Source organism: Polyodon spathula, chromosome 19 (assembly GCF_017654505.1).
Source record: "Polyodon spathula isolate WHYD16114869_AA chromosome 19, ASM1765450v1, whole genome shotgun sequence".
In the NCBI taxonomy this organism is placed as follows: Eukaryota; Metazoa; Chordata; class Actinopteri; order Acipenseriformes; family Polyodontidae; genus Polyodon; species Polyodon spathula.
Window position 1 is genome coordinate 1,426,416 of NC_054552.1, and position 25,826 is coordinate 1,452,241.

Genomic DNA, 25,826 nt, shown 5'->3' on the forward strand with positions numbered 1-25,826 from the left:
GCATGCAATATTTTTTTTTTTTTTTTTTTTTTTTTTTACTCATTCGTGTTTTTGTTTTTTTTTTTCAAATTCTTGGCAACGTAAACAAACCACAATGTTTTGAGGAATGTAATACAGGACTTATTTTAAGTTGTGCGCAAATGACTATTTTTTTTAAATTCATTTCATTTTTCTTAAGGTCATGGATATGTTCAATAAATAGACTGTATTACCACTTTACTGTATAAACCTCATATATATATATATATATATATATATATATATATATATATATATATATATATATATATATATTATTTAGTTTTTTTTACATGCAGTCCATAAAATTTTCATTTGACGGAATAATTTACCCTGTTATGTATATATACAAATAGATATTTTCTCTTTTTTTCTCTCAATAAAATCTATACAACATTTAATTCACTATCTCCCCCTCTTAATGGTAAGTGTACATACACAAGAAGTGTCTATTCTTATGAAGCGCCAACCAATTTTTTTTTTGCTATCCATGGTCAGTGCACGCACGTAGGACTGGGTGGTCCGACATTGTGAATTGTAGTGTCTCTTGTCTATTCCCCTGCACCCATCCTTGGTGTATCCAATGGGGTTGCATTTAGTCTCGTAAAAGTATTGCTTCAGTTGACCGTTGGGTACCGGGACCTTCTCCAGGACGGTGACCGTCTGTCCTGACATGTCCACGGCCGTCTTTTTGTCTACGGCCGTCACCCACTGGCTAATACTGTCACACACGCTGAGCTCTCCCCTGCGGGCGGGGTCTGAATGACGGCGGACCCTCATGGACATGTTCGCCGCATCCAGGTAGTTTTTGTACTCCTCTAAGAGAAACAGCAGAGGGGGTTCCAAAGGCACTTGGCTGCTGATCATCACCCGCGATGTGTAGGAGTCCGTGTCCTTGGACTCCGTGCCCCCCTGCGTGGTCACAGTGCCAGCTTGCGCCTCGCCTCCCCCCTCCAGCAGCTCCTCGATCACCTGCTCGAAAGTGTCTGCCAGTGACAGCATTCCCCGCTCCGGCCCGCCTGCGCTCTCCAGAGTCCCGTGGCTCCGCACGCTGGGGTAGCCGGGGCTGCCGTGCCCACGAATGGCGGGAGCTTCTTTCATGGGGGCAGCTTTCATGCAACTGAAGTACGAAATAACCATAGTAAGGAACAGGATGGTCATCACTCTTCTCACCTGGTGGAACTGCATAGAACAGAAAAAAGAAGAGAAGGAAGAGGAATGAGAAGGGACGTTAGCTCCCCGAGATCAACAGCCTGTGTCTGTGTTACAGAGTAATCGTGCAGCCTTTTGGACGTCATTACTGAGCAGTCACAGACGTCACTGTGCTGCCGCAGAGGAAGCTAATTGTGGAGGCCCCCGGGACATCATTAAGGGATATTATTGTGGTGCCCCTCCAGAGGATAATACATCTATCTGCCAGCCATGTGAAATGGGGCAATAACTTGGAAGATCCAATTGTAGGACACCTCATTACCCAATAAAAAAGAGGGGGCTGAAATTTTGAATGATTCCTACCGGTACTTAAAACATTAGCCTGGTGGATTCAGATTCCAGGGGTATTGAGATTTTAATCTAAGGGGCATTAATATTTACAAAGCACTTCAATATGACTAAGTGGGGGATGTGTGCAAAGGACCTTGCAATTCCCCACCCCCTGTTAAATGTATTTGACTGGGCATGACCTCAGCTCTCTAGAAAAATGTTTCTAATCCTTTATTTTCCTTTCTTGGAGTACTTGTAGAATAATGGACAGTCTTTTATTTTCTTTTGGGATCCACTGAGGATGTTCAAGCTTACCAATCCTACTTCACACACTGTTGCCACAGTAATCTAATGTTTACCCATAATGCACATTCAATCTGTGGTATTTTTTTTTTTGTAGCAATGTGCTTTCAGTCAATCAATCAATCCTTTAAACCATTCTATTTTACAATGACCTGGCCAAGAGGCTTAAAAGTCTGCAAAAGCCATCGCAAGAGTAAGCATCAGGCAAACAAACAACATCCAACAGTACAAACAGACCCCTAGAGCAACGCACAGCGGCAAGCAATGCAAAACTCAAACTCCACGGGATAAAACATCAGCAACCAGCATTCAAGTCATTCTGCGGCCGAGAATTTGAAGAAGGGCCTACAGAAGGCTGCTGAAACAGAGGCACTGTTTTATTGTGCAAGCCTGAAACCAACTCCTCATTAATGATGTTGAAGCTGACACCCTGGGATCCTTCAAGAAGCTGCTTGATGAGATTCTGGGATCAATAAGCTACTAACCAAACGAGTCAGATGGGCCGAATGGGTTCTTCTCGTTTGTAATCTTTCTTATGTTCTTATGAAACAAACTGAACAATTGCTTTATAAATGCATTTAATCTCAGCTGATATGCAGATGTGGAGAAGGTCAACAGATTACAACAGTAAGCAGGCATTTTATTAAAGTTTTTTTTTTTTAAGTATTGCAACATCATTTTATTATTAACTATAAAAAAAAAAAAGTCAGTTTTTTAGAAAGCAACGTGGCTTGTTTGATCTAAAGGCTAATGCCTCAAACATCCGTGCATGTTTTCAGAACAAGAATGTAGAGCACACACGTTTTTAATCATCACTCCAGGTGTGACTATAAACGCTGCAGAGACAAAATGCTACAAATACTTTGCTTACTGAAACCACGGTAACAATAAGTTATACCATAGCCTGCAGGCACTGGCAGAACCTCAGACTTAAACTTACAAAGATTTCAATGGTTTACCTTGTCACCAAGCAACTTATGGGAGCCATCCTAATTAGCTGGATTTCCACAATGGATGAATAAACCTATTATTGTCAGTCAGATTGCAGGAGGACAAACTGATTCTAAACAACTGAGAAAGATCATGCAGAAACATTAAGTTGTACCTTTGTTCCCCAGTTCAGTCAGTTTCTCACCTTGTGCTGTGGCTTTATATAAAGCAATAAACATATTAAAATTCAGACTCAGTGGTCTTGTTCTCTCACATCTCATCCATGTTCGGTCTTCAGTTTTGTTTTGGTTAAAAATAGCTCAAGCAGCAAACAGGTGCAGTATAACCCGTTAAAGGCTCACTGACATGCCTTCACAAATGGCATAAACACAGCCTTACAGGATCAACGCATTTAGAAGAAAAGCTTTGCAACAACATTATTTTTTCCTATTCTTAATTGGTGCATGGGTTAAGAATGCAAGGCTGCACAAACTGTCCTAGAGACGCATTATCTACAAATAAGAGTGGAGAACCACAGCCTCAAAGTTCACTATGGCGTGTCGTTGAACCTTTTCAGAGTCCTTCACATTGCAGGTTGTCTTTTTGACAGTTAGGTGAAATCATTAAGATGCTACAGTGCAAACCATTAAGTCCCTTCAAAGCTCTGCCCTGAACCCATTTTTAACCAATTGAAACCACTTGGGGTGTGTGGTATTGGGGGTTCAAAAGCCAGCATTGACTCTGGTTACACTATTTTCTCCAATGCCACGACTGAATAACAATTATCCGTATTTCTACCGTAAGAGATTCAAATTAAAATACCCTCCACTGCACCCATAGACAAAAGTTGAAAGAGGGATCGATTCTGTTACTTCTTCAGGATAGATTCTGTTACCTCTTCAGGATCGATTCTGATACCTCTTCAGGATCGATTCTGATACCTCTTCAGGATCGATTCTGTTACCTCTTCAGGATCGATTCTGTTACCTCTTCAGGATCGATTCTGATACCTCTTCAGGATAGATTCTGTTACCTCTTCAGGATCGATTCTGACACCTCTTCAGGATAGATTCTGTTACCTCTTCAGGATCGATTCTGTTACCTCTTCAGGATAGATTCTGATACCTCTTCAGGATAGATTTTGTTACCTCTTCAGGATAGATTCTGATACCTCTTCAGGATAGATTCTGATACCTCTTCAGGATAGATTCTGTTATGTCTTCAGGAGCGATTCTGTTACCTCTTCAGGATAGATTCTGATACCTCTTCCACCCAAACAAAGCACTGTGTTTCTGGAAAGTTAAAGTCTCAGGCACTCCTTGGGAAAACCTTTTAAATCCACTGCAGACAAACGACACGCTCAGCCACTGAACAGTAATGAGTCAACAGGAACTGACAATAATCAGCTTTAAAAAACTCAAAATAAAGAAATCAATAACATAATGTCTAGATGAGAGGGACAGCTTCCACGGGTGCTCTTCCTTGAGCTTGTTCAACACATTAGGGAGATTCCAAGAAGTTTAGCCAAATATAACATTTAAACCTCAAAGCCCCTTACCTTTATTAATGTAGAAACTCTACCTCTCCACCCTCTTGCTATTAGGGTCCACTAAGCAGAGGAACAGCCCACACATTGGTTTTTGAACCACCCTGCACTTAAATAATCCTTACTTAACCTTACCCAACCCCTTGAAACCAGGCCCTAAGGTGACCAGATGAAGCGCAAGACAACCAAGTCCTATTCCCCCAGCTTTAACACTTAACACTTAACACAGACTTCTCTCCTGTGTCCAGATATCCTGCTTGAAAAGAGAAATAGCTTACACATAAAGATTGAAATATTGAGATGGAATGAGGCAGAATGCTGGGGGACAGGAATGGCGATTGCTATCTCAAAACAGGGGTCTGCTAGCTGTTAATTAGGGGTGCCGTTAGCCCACCCTGGTACATGTAATATATTAGCTGGCTGTCCAGGCAAACGGGAGACAGATTGACCAGAAGACCCTGTGATGGAAAGCAGCATACATTCCCCATCAGTCTACAACGAGCAACCCAAGGTAATCCAGGCAGCATGCAAGCTTGTATCTCAGGAGGTTGTCACACTGATGAAGATTCATACCTTCTAAGTGACCCCAGTAGATCTGGGGTGGAGCTAGGGTTAACAGCTCGGGTGTAGGTCAACTGCCTACAGACAACCTATTAAAAATGTACAATTGAACCTAAAACCAGTGACAATTGGTAAATTACTCACTGCACTATGCAAAAGAGAGGTTTATTTATTTTTTTGTTTCCTTTTTTTACAACTCTAGAATGTGTTTCCATTGGTGCCACATAAAATGCTTTTAAACATTGTCCATTCATGTGCTGTGTCCATTCACAGCCAAGATGTTTAAAATGAATTAATTTAAGTTGAATATGATTCAAAGAAAGTATGATTTCACACACAAGGAGTTTTACAAAAAGCTTGCTGAAACCAGATGCTTGATCATATCTTACAGTCATTATCATGCAAAGTAATTTGGTAATGCCGAGAATATTCTCTCTGAAGAGCTGCATTAGGGATTACACAATACAAGTGAATGCATTCTGTTTGCATAAAGCTAAACATTTTATAGTCATATCTTGGATAAAGAGGTCAATACCAATCCAGTAAAGTTTCCTAATTCAGTTCATTAATACAATAACTAAATAACTCATGAGTTAGAGGTTTGTGAATAGGAATCCCTTTATTAGTTCCAAATACAGAATTAAATTTTAGCACAAAAAAAATGATTTTCATCCCTGAAGTTCTTAATTTCAAGAGCATGAACGCTAACATGCTGTTGTGTCTTCTAATTATAAGCAATGATAATTGTTGTGCATTTCCCTAATAAACAATTATTCTAATAGCAAGGTTTTACTAACTTAATATCCTGGACAACTGAATACTGCTACTAATTCGAAGATAGAAAACCATTGCAACTGAAAATCTTTTTGCAAAATCACACATTGCAGTGTGGCCAGTCTGACCAGTCTGACGGGCTGTATGCAGGGTTAGGTTCAGTCTGACGGGCTGTATGCAGGGTTAGGTTCAGTCTGACGGGCTGTATGCAGGGTTAGGTTCAGTCTGACGGGCTGTATGCAGGGTTAGGTTCAGTCTGACGGGCTGTATGCAGGGTTAGGTTCAGTCTGACGGGCTGTATGCAGGGTTAGGTTCAGTCTGACGGGCTGTATGCAGGGTTAGGTTCAGTCTGACGGGCTGTATGCAGGGTTAGGTTCAGTCTGACGGGCTGTATGCAGGGTTAGGTTCAGTCTGACGGGCTGTATGCAGGGTTAGGTTCAGTCTGACGGGCTGTATGCAGGGTTAGGTTCAGTCTGACGGGCTGTATGCAGCGTTGGGTTCAGTCTAAGCCTCAGTGTTCAGTGAACATCACATGGCGTGTTATAAGCCTAGAGGCAATTTCCATGTTGGCCCTCTGAGTCTGCTCAATGAGAATGAGATGTTTTTATTTGCTGGTTTCCGGTTTCAATAAAGAAAATCGATGCGTTGCTGCTGAAACTGACACGACAGTCAAAGGGTGGCAGAGAAACACAAGCCGTGAGTCATTGTGCTGTCTTAAATCTGCTCCAAGCAATTGTACCCCGCTTTCCCATTCAGGAAAAAACTAAATCTCAAATGCCTGCCAATTTCGCAAATTAAGCTTAATAGATGCTTTCGCTGGGAATTAATTTTAAAGTTCTGAACAGTATACATCGTTGAATACAGAAAACAACCACAAAGTTAATAGCATGAAAACACTCAGAACTATATATATATAGTTTCCTGGTATATATATAAGTACCCTAACTGGCCAAATAATTGGAGAGTGTATTTGAAATTAGAATGTCCTAGTCTGGAATGTATGCAAATGTAAGGCTGTGTGCCATGTGATCATTACCTAGCCAAGGCCGTGTGAGAATTATGTGCAACTATTCAGCAACAACAGAGGGAAAATCAGGAAGATTTCAGTGACTTCACAAGGGTGGTGACAGCAGGTGCCTATGTCCATCAAGACAATCTCACAGGTGTTCTTGGAATGGCAACTTCCACAGAAAACCACTACCGGAAAGCACAACTCTAGTCGTAAGCAACAAGCAACAGAGGTGCTACAGAGCCAAAACTCACAGAAACCTTCAGCACTGCACAAGAAAACACCTGTTTCCACTCTAACAAAGCACTGGGAGCTATGCAAAAAAGTGGTTAAAGTTCAAATAAATCTGACCTAGTTTCCTGATCTGACAGTGGTTTGTTGTAAAGCCCCATTTTTAGGATTTGCTTGCACAGAGATGCTTCTGCTTGGAAGGCTAATGAAATGTGAAATCCTAAGGTGCATTGGGATTAGCCTTGAAACAGTTTGCAGCCATTACAGGATCTTTGGCTTAAAGTCTCATGCTGCTTGTGTTTTCAACCCTACTTCAGGCTTAGCACTGGATGGAAATGAGACTCGCTGTGCAATGCAGTTTGGCCAGGCTTCACTATGAGCCACTACAACACGAAACATGCAATAAAGGCACTGTTTATCAGTTTACAAACTCAATAAAGCACTAGTTAAAAGGCATTGTCTATATCTCTGTGTGCGGTAAATATTTGCAAAAGACAAATTACAGTAATTACAAAGTTCCCGAGAAGGTACCTGCACACAGGTACCTTCTCGGGAACTTTGCAAAAGGGTCGCACTCCACTTTGCTGTTTGATTTCTCCATATGGCTTACAAGCGTACCTGTCGTCGTTCCAACATTTACATGGGAAGCTTGTCAGCACAATTACACCCATCTCCCTCACAGACTAGCCGCTTGTAGTAACACAGTGTCTTCGCTGGGTGATAACCAAGCAGCAAGGGGGTTCTATTTTAAGAGTCGTCTCAGTACAATTGCGCACGCGCTCACTAGAAGGGCTGTTGTTACCCTGTTGCCATCTCTCTCTCTCTCAAGTCCATTTATTTGATTCATTATTGAATTAATCAATTAGTGTAATAGTTGTAACTTGAAACGATTTCGGGGGCACCGCGCTTCTTGAGTAACAAATTACAAGGGTGTCACGTTTCAAAAACTCCCGCAACTCGAGCTGCAGCGCCAGCCAGGTGCCACCAGTTTTGGAGCATTCCCGTTCTGCTTGCAAAGTGGATTCTAACAAGGACAAGTTTCAACAACCAGGTTGCCATAACGCAGGACCTTTGGTTCCTCACTTACATTTTGAGACTGTTCAATGGCAGACAGTAATTTACACCCGGTTATTACTATACAGCTGCCACGGGTTGTAAAGCTGTAGACGCGCCTAACAATTATCTGATGCATGTACAGTTTGTTCACACTGTAACCCTGTAATTGCTAGGTTTATTTTATTGCAACGTAATCTCTTCTCTTTAATCTGTTTTGTTGTATTTGATTGTCTTAGCCTTCCATGTTAGAAAGAATAGAAACTACTTATGTAATTAGACAACAATAACAGTTGCCGACATTGGCATTTTTACTTCCTCACGGTTTGTGCAATTCAAGAAAAAAATGGGGGGGAGGGCGGGAGGGTAAAAAGGTTTGGAAAACAAAGTTCTGTCACATCAGGAAGCCGAAATACATCGCTGTGTAACCGATGTCCAGCCCTTTGCAAATGCATAAAACTATGTATACTTTCAATAAACATTAGGCTACAGAACAACAATAATATATTGTCATTTAGAAGTAGTCTATAAAACACGAACTGAAAGAAGAGGTTCGTTTTACAAAAGAAAAACAAACGCCCTAGCCATTCACCAAACCAGTAGCTTGTGTCAACAGCACGCTCTCCATCCATCAAGCTTCTACTGAGTTCAACACAACTGGGCTATCTGTTGCACTAGCGACCTTATGCCCCTAGATGGCACCCTTAGCACATATTTGTACGACTACTACATTACAGCACCGTTGATATACCCAAACTTTTTTTATAAATAAATATGCAAAAGAGGTCGATTTTATTTTAAGTTTCTTTACCACGGTTACGCTCGATAAAGCAAACGCATGTTGCAAGTGCATATGTACATACCACAATGTTAAATGAGGATTAACCCATCCCATCTCGGAATTGCTGATTCCCTTGACGTTGCCGTCTCACAGTCTGGGACAATACTGCTGTAGAGAAGCAGCAAAAGACCAACAGAGAGTTCTGTCGCGTCCTGGGTGTGAGTGAAGCTCTAATATGAGTGTGTTTAAAAGAATGGTCCTTACGTCAGAGAAGGAAAACGTGTTATTGTCACCTGACAGTAGCTTTTGTCATATGATTTATCAGAATAATAATTACATAATTGCAAATCATTATATTATATTTCGAGTGAGAGGAAAATGAAATGACCGCTACAGTCTGACATTCCCAACCTAAAACCATTTTCCCGGTTATTCTGGTATGTTCTTTACTACTAACAAAGACATTTGCAATACGGACAATGTACAGTTTTACGCATGAAAAGCCAAGAATGTTAACTGCATAAAAAACAACAACAACAACAACAAAAAAAAACAAAAAAAACAAAAAAAAAAAACAACAACAACAAATAAACGCGGAATATTACCAATATGAAAAAAATATAAAAATGCTACGAAGTATAAAGCCAAACAACGTTGGCTTTATATTATTATTATTATTATTATTATTATTATTATTATTATTATTATAAAAACGAATGGCTTACAAAACTCTGTTAGGCGCAGCTCCTTATCTCGGATGTGATAGGTATTAACTATTTCCATACGCGTCATTCCGCATAGTTAACTGGGTTGCTATGGCAATAGTTCTTCCGATTCACAGGTGTCCATGTAAAACGGGATGCAAATGTTCTGGGAGTGGAGTTCTCCACATGTTACGTTTGCTAAATTCTAACCAAGCTGGAGATAAGACAATAATGATATAATACATTCAATATGCTGTTCGCCTCATCTCAGCTACACAGTCAAACTAATATTTAAGAACTTAACCAGATGTATTTGAGTATTTATCTTCTCTGCTGTGTAACATGTATTTATTCATTTGCGTGTCTGAACCGTGACATTTAAAATATGTTTTTAAAAGAGGGTGCAAAGATTTGTGTTGAGCAAGGAATATAACGGTAATATAAGAAACGTTTGGCCCCTGCCTCTTGTTTTCTGTTGGAACAAGTCAACTCAGGGTATGCCTGCTACCTGGATGTGTTGGTGCAACTATATCAAAGCAAGTTTAATGAAATCTGCAGCTTTTAAAATTAAAATTGCCACATTAAATAAGCACACTGCTACCGAGACCGAGCGCTGATAAAAATAATTTCTAAAAAAGGTCCACGGACTGAAGACATACTTACTACATTGTACATCGGTGATATCGGTTTAAGTAGAAAAAATGAACGCATGGCACGTTGCTATATTAATGGTACATTCATTTTATTTTTAAAATTAGAGTAGCAATTTATTTTTGCCAGTCGCGGGTTGTTATTTATAGAGGCGGACAAAAAAAAAGGCAATTCCATTTTCTAAGTCTTTGTTCCAACCGTGTCCTGAATAATTTAATTGTAAGTATGATACCTCGTTCCAGGCCCTAAAGCACTTCATTATTTATTGACGCCTGTTAAACAAGAAGTGGAAGCCGCCCTGCTGGAACGGAGTTGCCGAGCTTCTTGGTAAAAGCGCAAAAGAAACAAGCTTTTCAAACGAGGGGTTTTTCCACTGCGCTCGGTTCACCATAAATGCGCATTTAGAGGCGAATGATGCAGATGTATTTATATGTAGTGCTCTAACAGCTATTTTTTTAACGGTGTATCACCCGTGGATAAAGGGCAAGAGCCGGTTATCTTGTAGCGTACACTATGGCACGAATGATTGAATTTACTCGCCATAATTGATCGTCAAATACGTCGCACGACTGGACAAACTCAGCGTCTTTAAAAGCGTTCCAGGCTGTTGTTCAAAAAAACATAATACATAGGGAACTCAACAGCAAACCACACTCCCCTTTTAGATAATTTACCCCTCGTCTATGGGTCTGGATACAGAAAATACAGCAGCAAATATTTTAAATAATAAAACTAATGTACTTGTGTTATATGTTGGGTACCTGGAGTTCACGCTCGGTTGTTCAAGACAGGTTACGTTTATTTTTTTCGTGCATGCATGTTGTGAAACCGTTTGTTTTTTCCTCAACCTCCCTCAAAAATTCGCTCTGCATGTGTGTACGCATTGAAATATGTCTACAGTGTCTGGAAAATACACCATACATCCATTTCACTATTGTATAGTGTGCAATACCAAAAGTGAAGTGTTTCTCGGGTTGTGTGTGTGTGTGTGTGTGTGTGTGAGGCGGGGGGGGGGGGGGGGGGGGGGGGGGGGGGGGGGGGGGGGGGGGGGGGGGGGGGGGGGGGGGGGTGTGTGGGGGGGGGGGGGGGGGGGATTCTCAGAATCTCCCGCTAGAGGGCGCTTTTGTCCACAAAATAGTTTTCCAAGTTGCTTTTATTTTGCAACAAAGCATTGTTACAGATGGCGTTCGCCTTTCTCCCCAATTCCTTTGATCTTTCGAGTCAGAAAAGCACATACCTTTTTCTCAAAACTGACCCAGACACCTTTTAATGAGCCCGGGCCACTCTTAACAACGACAACAAGAACAACTAGATCCAATCACATGTCTGCTTTTAAACGCTCCCCTGCGGCGTGTTCATACACTACACGTCTGCATTTCAACGCAAACATTTTGCCAATTATGAAAAAAAATAATTCCGTTTTTTTTTTTTTTTTTGTGCGCAAAAAAACCCCGATTTTAAACTTTGATTATGCATCGTTTTAATGTTTTTGAAACACACACACATAACACACACACACACACACACACACACACATATATATATATATATATATATATATATATATATATATATATATATATATATATATATATATATATATATGCGTATTGAATGGTCAACAGTAGCCATTTACAAATTTTAAATGTTTGTTTTTTTAACAAAAAAAACCCATAATTTTATAGACACGTCACACACACACACACATGGAAAATATAAATATGTCTGCAATACAATATTTTATAGAGTAGCTATCATTATTTTTGTCTTTCAAAGTAACACAGCTTTGCAATAGGCTACTGTCTGATATATGTATATTTTCCAAGTCAAACTAGCGTCTAAACTGACAGTATCAAACCATTAACCTTTGTAAGCAGCAGGAAAAATCCAAGACCCAAACTTTGTCCTTGCTTCAGCGACCGGCAGAAGAGTCCATATTTTTTAAGTCATTTCCAAAACACTTTCTTCAGTTGCACACAGACATCGGTGGGTGACAGTTTTGACTCTTTAAATTCATCCCCGCATTGTGAAATTAGCAGTCAGCGAGGAAGATACTCATAGCAAGCCTCCCGCAGAGAGATCTAGCACAGCCGTTTCAGGTTACCTATAAAACCTTTATGAGAAGACCTGACTTTTTATTTGCTTACAACCGCTTGTTTTGTGTGTGTGCTCAAGCCCCTTTCAGACAAGCGTTTCTTGGCTTTTTGACAATCAAGAAATTTAGATGCTTGTTCCTTCTTCCATTGGCTGAACCCCGTCTGTTTATTTTTATAACTCTTTACTCCCGTGCAGCACGCTTCAAGTACACCGCCCCTTTTCTACCTCTCAAGGAAAAATAAACTACATACTGTACAATGTAGCTGATACTGTATTCAGGTGATATCCTTCTCCTGTATCCTATTTATTTAAAATATTTATATACTTTCCAAATACATTTTTATTAGTATTATTTAAATTGAAGAATAATTGAAGCATAAAGTTCTTGTTAATTTTAGCGAATTCACAACGTACTGTGATAAAATCACGTGAAATTTTCTTTTTAAATAGTATAATTACTTTTGAAAGCGCCAGAAACTCGACATTTACTTGCTTACGTTTGTTTGATCGTTTGTATGTTTTCATCTTTGGAAAACATTGTTGCCCTCAACGACCGACCTCATAGTTTTCCTATTAAGAACACACTGAGACAACACACACACACACACACACACACACACACACACACACACACAATTTCTCTCTCTCTCTCTCTCTCTCTCTCTCTCTCTCTCTCTCTCTCTCTCTCTCTCTCTCTCTCGCTCTCTCACACACACGCACAATTTCTCTTTTTCTCTTTCTCTCTCTCTCTCTCACACACACACACAAACACACACACACGAACAACCAAGATATACATGTAACAAGAAAAGAAAAACTGCCTTTTCTTGCTTAGTTGTAAAAGTTAACATCAGCAGAATAGTTTCATTTGGGATTTTTGATGAAGCTCCCTAGGTTTCTGTGTTTTGTGTGTGTGTGTGTGTGTGCAGTATGTGTCTGTGTGTTTAATTTTCCTTCTTTTCTCGTGCCTGAACTTTTCTTTTCTTGCTATGCAGCAAAGAGATTAAATTATTGATGGTAGAAATTGCATGGTGGAGGTGATGGCATCCACTGATTGAGTGGCTGCATTTGATCTCGGTTTAAACAGAAAGATTGCATGCTAGCATACACTCACACTCATACACGCACACACTGAGACACACGTGTACACTGAGGTTAGGGGACATTGATCATCAGACTCCAGGTGTTGTGAATGAGACGGAGGTTGGGAATCCTCACTGCTAACGACAGCTCATGACGTTTGCAGCATGTGACTGCCGCTGACTCTCTCTTCACATAGACCCTAGTATAAGACGAGTGTGTATTTTAGCTTGCTATACTGTACTACCCCGGAGGCGAATAATGACTACGGCTGAATGTTCCTGACATTAGTTACTAGGCAAGTAGCTCTAGTGGGACTTATGTTCACCAGTTGTACTAGCAACACGTAAACCACAATGGGCTAAATTAACGCTTATTCATTTTTACATTTTTTTTTTTTCCAGAAAGTCATAACGCACCCAGTAAATGTACCAAACCAGAAATAAACAACTAAGACTTTTAATTTAGAATTCATGGGTTTGAATGAACAAGTGAGTTGTACGTTATTGGTTTTAAATATTTAGTTTGGGGGGGGGGGTTCTATTGAGAAGAAGAAAAATCGCGACGATAACGATTTTGAGAATCTAGTCCAAACACGTGTGATGTTCGTGCCCCCTAATTGATGAAGGAAAACAATGCCTGTTATCTGCTTTCATGTGTCAGTCTTTGCATTAGTCATGTTACCTCATTTCATGGTTGGACAGGAGCTGGATGTAAAACAAGAAATCTTTCATATGCAGTACAGACTTTTGTTAAACTGCATTAATCTGTAGATGGTATATCTGGCATGAGACATTGGTAACAGGTAGAATCTGTGCCTCGGAGTTTTAAATCACTTTCAGTCACAACGGGTAAGACGGGTTACAAACGTTGCAAACCTGTATGTGAGAACAGACTCCTCTGCAGAGTTCCACCCCTAGATAATCAATGAGGAGTAATCAATGAGGAAGTATTACATAAAAGAAAAACCTCCCGGGCTCCCCTTGGTGGCCCTGAACCCCACTGACAGTGCTATGGCGGGCATTTCTAATTTCTGTTATTCAGCACCTCTGTATTATGGTAGTCTGGATCACATGTCTCCTCTATATACTGACAGCAATATTGACAGGGAGAGCTATATTTTATTCCCAAGCCAGTTTAACAAAATAGCTGTCCGTTTCTGAATGAATTTAGGCAATACACCACTCTAACCCAGCCTAGTTCAGGTCTATGCAGACTAGTTAATAAACAGTGCTTAAGGGTGTGGGTTTCCTCTTGTGCAGGGGTGCCATGCGTCATTGTCTCATCCATGGTAGGGATAGAAGTTGGGATGCTATTTTTTGCAGCTGAAGCTGCTACAGGTAAACCATACCAGGATACTAAAGTACTAAATCAATTGCATGCCCATGGGTCTTGATCCTATACCTATAAGTATGCAAAGCCAGCTAATTAACAATCACACAGCACCACTGGTGCATGGGCTACAGATTGGTACTCTGCATTAGCTTGAGGGCAGACAGTATTTTATTATCCATTTTTCCAAAGTCTCATACTTATTCTGGAATCTCACCAAGCTAAAGATTCTGCCTACAGAACGACGGGTCAGTGGGTTCATAAAATCGAAACACGTGATGTACAGGAAATCATTAACTGTCCAAAGAAAATCAATACGTGTGAATAATACATATAACAAAGGTCTGATGCAGAGTGGGATTATACTGTAGATAACTGCTTAGAAGGAACAGCCCCTTAGCTGCAGTACTGGTTTACCTTCTATTTCACAACTCTATAGTGACTTTTGAGGGCTTTGTAATCCAGACCAGCCTCTGAAGAAAAGTTATGGTTCGGAATAGGGAGAAGTCTGAATGTGTTTGTCGTCCAGCACTTAACATAGGCTTTAAAAACATGTCCTTAAGCATAGGGGCATTCTCAGAGGAACGACAAGGGAATGTTAACTAGTGGAACCAAAGTTCTGTGTTCTCTAATTATCTATGACTAACCCTCTGATAGGCTACAACTCATTTAATAATCAGTTTGCTGATTTATTTTCAGTCATAAAACATCCCCATAACTGTGGAACTAATTTCTACCTTTCAGAATTACTGGAACCGAAAACAAGAACCACCCCCCCCCCTTTTTTTTTTTTACAACCTTCAACATCCACTATTATTTTATAATAATATATAGGCGGGATAAGTATATAACCTTGAGAATTTGGTGGGATAAATACATAGAAGATCTGTAATTTATTACTAGTTTAAGATCTCTGATGACTGATGTGTTATTTCTCAGAAATGTCTTGAATTATGATTGGTATTGTAAATTATTTACTTGGTCACTAAGTGCTAATTTGCAGAATGATCTTTGTGTTTATGTGTGTCTGTGTGGGCATGAGTGTTAGTGTGTTTGTGTGTGTGTGTATGCATGTGGGTGTGGGTGTGGGTGTGAGTGTGCGTGCGTGTGTGTGTGTGTGTGTGTGTGTAAGTGTGTGTGTGCATGTGGGTGTGGGTGTGAGTGTGAGTGCATGTGTGTGCGTGTGTGTAATATTAATAATTAATTAATATTAAGGAAAGAGGAAAAAGTTAGCCAACACTGGAAAATGAAACCTTCCAATCCTGAATTCAATTAAAGTTAATGGTACAGCTATAGCTATACGTCATAATGGGAATGGCACCGCCATCATTTCAGCTGTTTATCTGTTCTTGTTTTTTTTCTCTTACCAACCTCTTTCCTGTTTGTATATTTCACATGTTTAAACTCAGCTGCACCCACAGCAACTAACCCATAGCTAAGTGCTCTCATTAAGGAAAGCATGTCATGTCTAGTTGGTATCTATAGTTGAGCATACTTACTTAAATGCATACATAGCTGTGTAAACCCTTTACTTAGGTTCATTACGCTTGCACATTTCTTCCCAGGGACTTCCTTGTTGACAGACGGAGGGTGTTTTGCATGTGTTGTTACATAACACAATGTTTTAAATTAAGATAATGAAAAAAAATCTCAGTAAGTAATTGTTACCATTAGTATAAAAGCCATTGATGATGTAGCATTCATTCAATAAAATGTCATATAGCAGGTGTACTAAATCACAATTGATCTGACTTGAGCTGGTCAACACAGGCTTACTTATTGACAAGCACAAAAGTCCATTAATGAGCTTCTTTTTATAAGGTGGACGGGGGTGTACATGTTAACACTAAGAAGAAGCTGCACAATTCCAAGCACAGTGCATTTTCACAGATGCAAATGTTTCTTCATACATTTGTTGCCTTTCAAAGTCACAGCACATAGCATACTGTTGCTGAAACTTGACGAATCCTCACGACTCTTTTTCAGGCTCTTACACACACTTAATTATCCCCACAAGGCCAAGGCCAGATGTATAAAATGTTTTAACATATAAGAATGCCCACACAGATCTTCAGCAATCCTCAAGCCTCTTTCAAGTCAGCCTGAGCTGGTGCATATAATGATACACGATCTCTGCTGATTTATATGTTATGCATGCGACACCATGTGCAAATAAGTGCAAAGCCTTCAGAAACTAAATTGGATGGCGTTGGGGAAACTAAACGGAAAGGGCAGTCAATTACTGCAAAACTCACAGAGTTCTAAAAAAAGAGTGATAAAAAAATACATTTTGAATATCTTTGGAGGCTCTAATCTGTCTCACAAATGAAGTGGGTGTGGTCATCGCAATATAGCTCTCGTTAAACAGTAGCCCACCATAGAGCGACAATCAATAGGCATGGAGAGCGAACTGCTACATCACCCCTTAAGAGAAAGGTCTGTAGCCTCAAATAGTTAGGAGACATTGGAGAAGCTTGTATGTACCGTGTTTACATGCACAAGGAATGCATCTTTTCTTAACTGATTGTTTTTAATCCAAAAACAAGATGTGCAGAATTTACAAGCCAAAGGGGGTTTGGAAGAATCAGTGCACCTGAACCCATGTGCTCTTGAATCTGATACCCCACCCAAGCTGATTCCAGCTCACAACTGGCTTACAGGCAGCGTACAAGAAGGATCTAAGCATTGATAGCATAACATAACCCAAGAAGGATCTAAGCATTGATAGCATAACATAACCCAAGAAGGATCTAAGCATTGATAGCATAACATAACCCAAGAAGTTCATCTCTGCGTAACTACAAGTTTTCAAAGAGACCGATGACTTGCATAGGAATCTTTATGTTTTTATCGAACCTTCGAGTGTTTCTAAAAGTGAAGATCTTTTTTCCTAAATTAGCTTTGCCTCTATGGGCATAGAACCTTAGCTTAACATTGTCTCTCAGTTGTGTCTTTACATTATATTAGCTCTGTGAAAAGGGTTGGGTAAACGATCAAATTATCTTGTAAAAAAAGGTAAGACTGCTTGATACACTGCCTCATAATCCATAACCCAACTATGCAGAGATAAATGGGCTTTGAGGCATGATTGTCATCTTGGCAGTGGCAGACATGCTAATGTTTATCTGGTGAGAAACTGGACATGAAAGCAGACCATTGAGATCCCAGATAAAAGCAGGGAAAAAGCCAGAAGATTTAAAGAGGGGAAAAAAATAATATAAAGTCTAATTGAAGGACATTGCTGTAAATTGGAAAGATTCAGCTACTGGTGTTAACTCTATTGGAATCAGCCGATTCAGCACCAATTAAGAGCATCAGCTTGCATCACAAAGAACTTGTTTGTAGTTAACCAGAGGAACACTGCAGCATGCAGCACATAGGAACCATACATGATAACAATGAACATTTCAAATGATCCGAGATGGCAGTTTTAACTGAAGATTATTGTGAGATGAATACAGTTATTTTTTTATCCCAAAAAATTGACTGTTTTAGGTTATTTTTTTTCTTCTGAATCAAATGTGCAAATTAATATCATCAAGTTTTCAGAGGGTTTAAAGTTTGCATGTTTATTGTAAAGGTCTGTTACTTGTTTTGTGTGCATGTTGGACTTTTCAAAGAGGTACTTTAACAGACATTTGATACATCTGAGATTGCAGATTGTGGTCTTAATACTGAATAAAGAGGTGGACTTAATATTGAGTATGACATTGTATTTCCATCAAATAGACCAAATCTGGATTGTAAAAAGCAAATGCTGAAGTGGCCTTATTACTGAGGTGTCCTTAACACAAGGTTTTACTGTGCATCGGAATCAGAACATCGTATCAAAGCGCTTTGTGTAAGACCAGCGTTGTCCTTGTGGGCTATTTCTCAGAGCATGTTTGTACCAACAATAAATCAAAAGTGGCAATCAGGTGTAAAAAAACAACAGTAAAAAAAAATCCAGTGAATAAATCGATGAGGAATGGCTTTTAACCTTTGATTTTGCCAGGAAGTGACCCACAATAATGACATCTGAAACACATCTCATGCAATTTCAATATGCGGTGACTGTATAGAAGCACCAAAACAAAACAAAACAGAAATGTTACTACTGGCTCAATATTGGTATGTCTATATGTGTTACTCCCCGAAATGCAAGCAAAAAACTATGCAAATATCTTGCCAGGGTAAAACAGTGACAGTTCTTTAGGGATCGTTTCACTTGTAGCGCCCTAGCAAGTGCCTTCTAAATTCTCCAGGCTTATATATTAGTACAGTATATAGGTTAAAGTGGACAAAGACCGTGAATCTATAGGCAAGTGAAATGACACAAAGACTCAAGCATATCTAGACACATGGAATCATGCAGGCAAACACGCACTACCCTCCAAAAAGTATTTGGACAGCATTGGAGGACACGGTCCATGCATTCAAAGACACGTGTGTGTATACATCGATACACACACGCATACACATCAGCCTGATACATACATGTTTGCAAGTTTAGTGCATGCAATGTTAAGACCTTCCTGTTTCCAAGTTTAAACCCGTTCCTATGGTTCAGAGTGTTAGAACAAGGGATATGCAAACTAACAAAAGATGAACCACAACAATCTGGAACCTAGGAGGTTGATAATTAAAAACAACAAAAAAACACGAAAATAGTTTCAGGTTGTTCGAGAAACGTGTGCAAACAGGCACACCACCATTTAAAAAGAATGGGCTGAAGTAGTAGATTCCCAGGAACCATCAGATTCGCTTATAAAGCTTTGCTCAGCTGTTTGCACTATTCTGGTTTGTATTGCATGCCTGCTTGTTTACTTTTCGATCCCAATCTGCCTCATTCAGAGCAATTGAATATGAAGGTATTGTTTAAAAAAAAAAAACGATTTGCAAACACAGGTCCATTAGTAGGGTTGCATCTGCCTATCTTGCGTATGTTGTTACCGCCAAAGTTTGCCGCTTTAATCAAAGCAGACTTTTTTTTTTTTTCAATAGCGTCCAAGGTCACTGCCATACACGCTGCACGGACACTAACCGATACAGGTGCAAAGCCAGCACGCGCTCAGGCAAATGCAACACGATACGTGTGCGCACAAAGCACAATGCGCAGGTACAGTTCTATCGCTACATGAAAAACAACTTTGATTGTTTCGCCAAATCGGCGATCGCGCATACGTTGTTAATAGTTTATCAGTCAACAAAAGGGCAATATATAGCATAAGCTCGAGGATACCTTTTAAAAAACATGTGAAAACAGCGTTACCTTGTTCCCTTTAAAACGCTATTCCTTCTCATGCTAGTAATCCTTACTGACAAAACTATTACAGGTAAGCCACAATCAAACAGGTAGAAATAAAATATGTAACAGTTACATACAGTGGCTTGTGAAAGTATTGACCCTCCCCTTGGTTGCCTTACAACCTGGAATTAAAATGGGTTTTTATTTGGATTTCATGTAATGGACATACACAAAATAGTCCAAATTGGTTGAAGTGAAATAAAAAAAAAAACTTGTTTCAAAAAATTCTAAAAAATAAATAACGGAAAAGTGGTGCGTGCATATGCATTCACCCTCTTTGCTATTAAGCCTCTAAATAAGATCTGGTGCAATCAATTACCTTCAAAAGTCACATAATTAGTTAAATAAAGTCCACCTGTGTGCAATCTAAGTGTCACATGATCTGTCACATGATCTCAGTATATATACACCTGTTCTGAGTCTGCAACATCACTAAGCAAGGGGCACCACCAAGCAAGCGGCACCATGAAGACCGAAGAGCTCTCCAAACAGGTCAGGGACAAAGTTGTGGAGAAGTACAGATCAGGGTTGGGTTATAAAAAAATATCCGAAAATTTGAACATCCCACGGAGCACCATTAAAGCCATTATTAAAAAATGGAAAGAATATGGCACCACAACAAACCTGGCAAGAGAGGGCCACCCACCAAAACTCACGGACCAGGCAAGGAGAGCATTAATCAAAGAGTCAACAAAGAGACCAAAGATAACCCTAAAGGAGCTGCAAAGCTCCACAGCGGAGATTGGAGTATCTGTCCATAGGACCACTTTAAGCCGTACACTCCACAGAGATGGGCTTTATGGAAGAGTGGCCAGAAAAAAGCCATTGCTTAAAGAAAAAAATAAGCAAACACATTTGGTGTTCACCAAAAGGCATGTGAGAGACTCCCCAAACATATGGAAGAAGGTACTCTGGTCAGATGAGACTAAAATTGAGCTTTTTGGCCATCAAGGAAAACGTTATGTCTGGCGCAAATCCAGAGATTTGAGACTGGGACGGAGGTTCACCTTCCAGCAGGACAATGACCCTAAGCATACTGCTAAAGCAACACTCAAGTGGTTTAAGGGGAAACATTTAAATGTCTTGGAATGGCCTAGTCAAAGCCCAGACCTCAATTCAATTGAGAATCTGTGGTATGACTTAAAGATTGCTGTACACCAGCGGAACCCATCCAACTTGAAGGGGCTGGAGCAGTTTTGCCTTGAAGAATGGGCAAAAATCCCAGTGGCTAGATGTGTCAAGCTTATAGATACATACCCCAAGAGACTTGCAGCTGTAATTGCTGCAAAAGGTGGCTCTACAAAGTATTGGCTTTGGGGGGGTGAATACTTATGCACCCTCAAGTTATCTGTTTTTTTGTCTTATTTCTTGTTTGTTTCACAATAAAAAATATTTTGCATCTTCAAAGTGGTAAGCATGTTGTGTAAATCAAATGATACAAACCCCCAAAAAATCCATTTAAATTCCAGGTTGTAAGGCAACAAAATAGGAAAAATGCCAAGGGGTGGGTCAATACTTTTGCAAGCCACTGTATAAATAATTACTAATAATAACTGCCTGTAGTCTGCATGCCTTGTTGAATAATAATAATAATAATTATAATAATAATAATAGAATCGCTGTAATTTCCTAACCCACCAAATCATTTCCGTTGCACTGCACACAGTTAATGGAAAGGGAATCCGAACTGCACGCTGTTTGGAATTAAAAATAAATCATGCCATTTATTATTGAAAAAAAAGTATAAGATGATGGAAAATGTCATTCAGAATAAGCGCGCCCCCCTTTACATCTCATTTCCCCATGTATCATACCCTTCTAAGCTTTGTTTTTGACGCCCACTCTACCGCCGCAGCTCAATAAGGAGAGTGGGTGGGAGATTCTCTCGAGGTGTTGGCTAACAACACCTTGTAAGGACTGATTTCATGACGTACATTGCAGAAAGTTCCGCGGAAAAAAAAAAATCTTCATACAAACCGTGTCGACCGTGTGGGTGCACCCCCCCAAACCCACCGCTCCCCCCCCTCCCCCCCCCCCCCCCCTCTCTCTCTCTCTCTCCCTCTCTCTCTCTCTCTCTCTCTCTCTCTCTCTCTCTCTCTCTCTCTCTTTCTCTCTCTCATACACAGCAGCCTCCCACGCCCGTCTCAGCCAAATCTTTTGATTATCAATAATATCCCGAGGAGAAAAAAAAAAAGCGGAGGTGGGTGGGAGTAACAGAATAAACGACTAATAACTGCAAACAAATCCGAAAACATTTAATGCGATGGTCTGTAAAGGCAAATATCAAAACACTTGATTATAAAGGCAAATATCAAAATACGAAATTATTTGTATGTATAATTTTAATCCATATTGCGGTTCATCTAATATAAAAATAATAAAGTAGACAATGGTTGCTTTAATTTTCTTTAATTACCCTTTATTTCATCAGAACGATCTGAAAACACATTTCCAACAGGTAATTAAGACGATACACTACACTTCGTCTCTCTCTCTCTCTCTCTCTCTCTCTCTCTCTCTCTCTCTCTCTCTCTCTCTCTCTCTCTCTCTCTCTCTAACATTGTCTCTGCTTCGAATGATTCATTGAATGAATGAACGCCGGATATTGTCGTTTTAGTTTGTGAGTTTGTATCTCTGTAATAATATACCGACTACACAGTCTGGGAATCTCTCTCTATCGATCTATCTATCTTTTTCTTCTCCATCTCTATATCTATCTAGCACAATCTCATTTGCTCTCCATCGCTCCCACAGACTACACGTCTATTTTTACATTTTAACCACACCTTTCTTTACACATGATACAATGCAGTGCACAGATTCGCTTGTTTACACACTATGCCCGAGAATGTATGTGTCGAAATACAGTACTCGCGTGTAAGAGAACTAAGAGACGCAGCTGAGCTCAAGGATGCACGAGTAAAGGAGCTGCATGAATGAAACACATTCACAAACACAGCCATAGTAAAGCATCAGCGTGAGATCCCAGAGATGAACGGAGGGGCATAGAGAACAGCTGAAAGTTAAATAAGGTCGATCTATCGGCATCTGAAATCGATTAGATGAGGTTGTAAATCTTAGCACGAGTTATAGATCCCCATGCTTTACTCAAGAATATGTTCCATCTATTCTAAATTACCCTCAAAATAACTCAATAAAAAGTTCAACGTTTTGCATGATAAGATATTTGAATAAATCGGATGTATGCTTGCTGTACAAAATTAAATCGACACAAGCAAGCATGTCCATTCTGTTTGTTATTGCTGCCGCAATACAATGGTTTGGAAATCATTTTAAGCTACAACTATACAAGCACAATTATATGGGTTTAAATTAATTAAGTAAAGCGTTGTTTGCCAATGTTTATTAAATATATTGAATAATATACAGAATCGTTAGCGTCATATACCACTCTAAGTCAAAACGAATTGTTACATAACTGTCTGTATGCCCTATATCGTGCATATAAACATATAAACAGCGCGAACAGAATATATACATACATACATACACAAACCAACAACACATACCACAATGCTATCCCGTTAAAACAAAACACACACACGAAGCAATGCTTATGGAATGATTCACGTAAATACACCAACAAACATGCAAACTCAATCAAAAGGCATGCTTTCCTTACCTTTGTTAAGTGCAAACAACCACGATCAGTGATGAAATCTCCAAGACCAACCCTTGCATTCCCCGAAGTTAACGCTGTGAGTCAAGTGGTGCTTGATAAAGGATCGACACCATACAACGCCGCGCCACTAAGATTTCAACTTTATCATGCTCTAAGTGGCGACAAAACTCCAAGAGCTAAGCGTTCAGCATTCGGTGATCTATTTTTACATCACAGTGACTCCAAAAGCCAGCGCATAAAAGAAAATATACGTGCACTATAGCTTTGCAAAACAACCATAAGACTGCTAAGTTCGATTCCAAGCAGGGTTCTATGTATAGTCCATGCCGTTTGTCGCTGTCCGAAGTGCTGAAAGCGTCCCCTAGCACCGCCTCGGCAAGCATACGGTTATAAAGGGCACAAATCTATATATTCACTAAGTGCTATTTGATATTGCTTTACTATATTGCTGCTCCACGCCTTGTCACGTGAATATTTTCCTGCCAAGCCCGTCCTGTTAATGTTTGATCACATGTTGGTCGGACCGATTTCTAAGAAAGGCAACAGTCATTTTGTCAGCGGTCATAATCCTCAATATAGGACCTCCCGTCAAACAATGCACTCCACCTGACACTATACTGCAGCGATCTATCCCGTTTATAAGCGCAGTTATAGTCCTTCCGGGCTGAAAAAAATAAATGTCGACAAATGTTGTATAACATTGATACTTTATCTGTTTGCCCACCTCTACACATATACCACACAGAAATAACACAGCATGCCCACATACTTCGCAAAAGATTTGAAGATTAAAAATAAAACATCGGAAGCTATCTGCGTTTCGTTATCACTCCGGAATTTAGTCTATAATGCAATTATAAATCAAAGACAGCATTCAATTAAGCTCCCAAACCCCACTATTAAAAATAAAAGAAATCCCTCCACGGTACCACATCTGACGTTCTTAAAAAAATAGTGATGAAATCCAGGTAGCAGAATGAAAAAACAACGTTCTCCCATAAATTGTTCTTAATCAGAAGTGCTCAAGTGCCCTTTTACAATTATGTCTGCAAATAATTATTTCCAAGCTACTCACCATTGTTTCCTGGAGACAGAAGGGTCTTAAAATCCAGTCTCTCCAACAGATGCTGGAAGGTAATGTGTCTTGTTTGAAGTCATCATGTGAGAACTTCTACTCAGCTCAGTGGATCGCCCACCACTTGAGTGACTTATGAATCTAATAACCCTTTGCAATATCCGCAAGCTTAAACTCTCCACCACCTTGGTGGCTATACAGAGAAAATACAAAGTTAGCTGGTTGTGTTGTATACACACACACACACACACACACACACACACACACACACACACACACACACTATATATATATATATATATATATATATATATATATATATATATATATATATATAAATATATATATATATACACACACACACACACACACGCAATGTCTTAGCTCCGAGACGTTTTTTTTTTTTGTTTGTTTGTTTTTGTTTTTTGTTTTTTGTGAAACCGCAAGTTTGAAGGCGATCATCAATGCTAATGCGATGCGATACGGCTTCCTACATTGTTGGCTGGTAGTACATTCCATAGAAAAATCCAATTAAAAAGTTATGACTGAGGCAGGTAAAAAAGCGAGTTTCGCACCACACCTATTTAAAGCTTCGATTCTAAAATGACAGGTCGGGAATGCACTTTACACAAGCAGCTTGCATACACGTGTGGCTTGTGCAATTTAAACTGTTGGAACGGAATTTGCATGCAGACAGGTAAGTGAACATTAGCTCCTTTTTGCTTCTCACTGTGTCTGAAACAGCAAGACGTTCTCGGGGGACTTGTTGCATTTAGCTCTTGCGAATTACGCTTAAGAATTATATATTATATATATATAATATATATATATATATATATCTATATATATATATATATATATATATATATATATATATTACGTGGTACGTGCAAAATGCCTTTCAATCTTCTTCTTCAGCAGTTGAAAACTTTGACTGGAGTCAGGCAGAGAACACCCGAGATGTTCTATTTGTATCTGATAAAGACTGGCTACTGAACTTCCAAAATGCCCTCAGCTGATTAAAATGACAACACGACTGTTGCTTTATATAAAGGAAAATGTGCGAAAGCGAGATTGGAATGATCTAAACAAGACAAATTTCAATCAGGCAAACGAAAACTGCATTTCAGTACAATTCTATCACTTGATGCTTCAGGTCTATGCCGTCTAATTGTCGTTCAGCCACGAAACGCTATTAATGCATGTGGTGTAAAAGTTTACTGGAATATGAGTAATATCTGATATTCACCAGTCACAGGGTTCTTCACG

General features: G+C 39.6%; 1 protein-coding gene across 4 annotated transcripts; it reads right to left on the reverse strand.

Moving 5' to 3' along the window:
• Positions 1–319: 319 nt before the first annotated feature.
• LOC121294462 (brain-derived neurotrophic factor-like) lies at positions 320–24,634 on the reverse strand. Of its 4 annotated transcripts, none has more exons than XM_041218167.1 (2): positions 24,558–24,634; positions 320–1,200 (listed from the first exon to the last, which is right to left on the reverse strand). In XM_041218167.1, the coding sequence occupies exons 1-2, from the start codon at positions 24,558–24,560 to the stop codon at positions 424–426; spliced, it is 780 nt and encodes a 259-aa protein (XP_041074101.1). In that variant the 5' UTR covers positions 24,561–24,634; the 3' UTR covers positions 320–423. The 4 variants fall into 4 exon arrangements, with proteins under 4 accessions (XP_041074101.1, XP_041074105.1, XP_041074104.1 ...); XM_041218171.1 differs by lacking the exon at positions 24,558–24,634 and adding an exon at positions 23,483–23,736; XM_041218170.1 differs by lacking the exon at positions 24,558–24,634 and adding an exon at positions 11,909–12,237.
• Between the last annotated feature and the right edge of the window lie 1,192 nt (positions 24,635–25,826).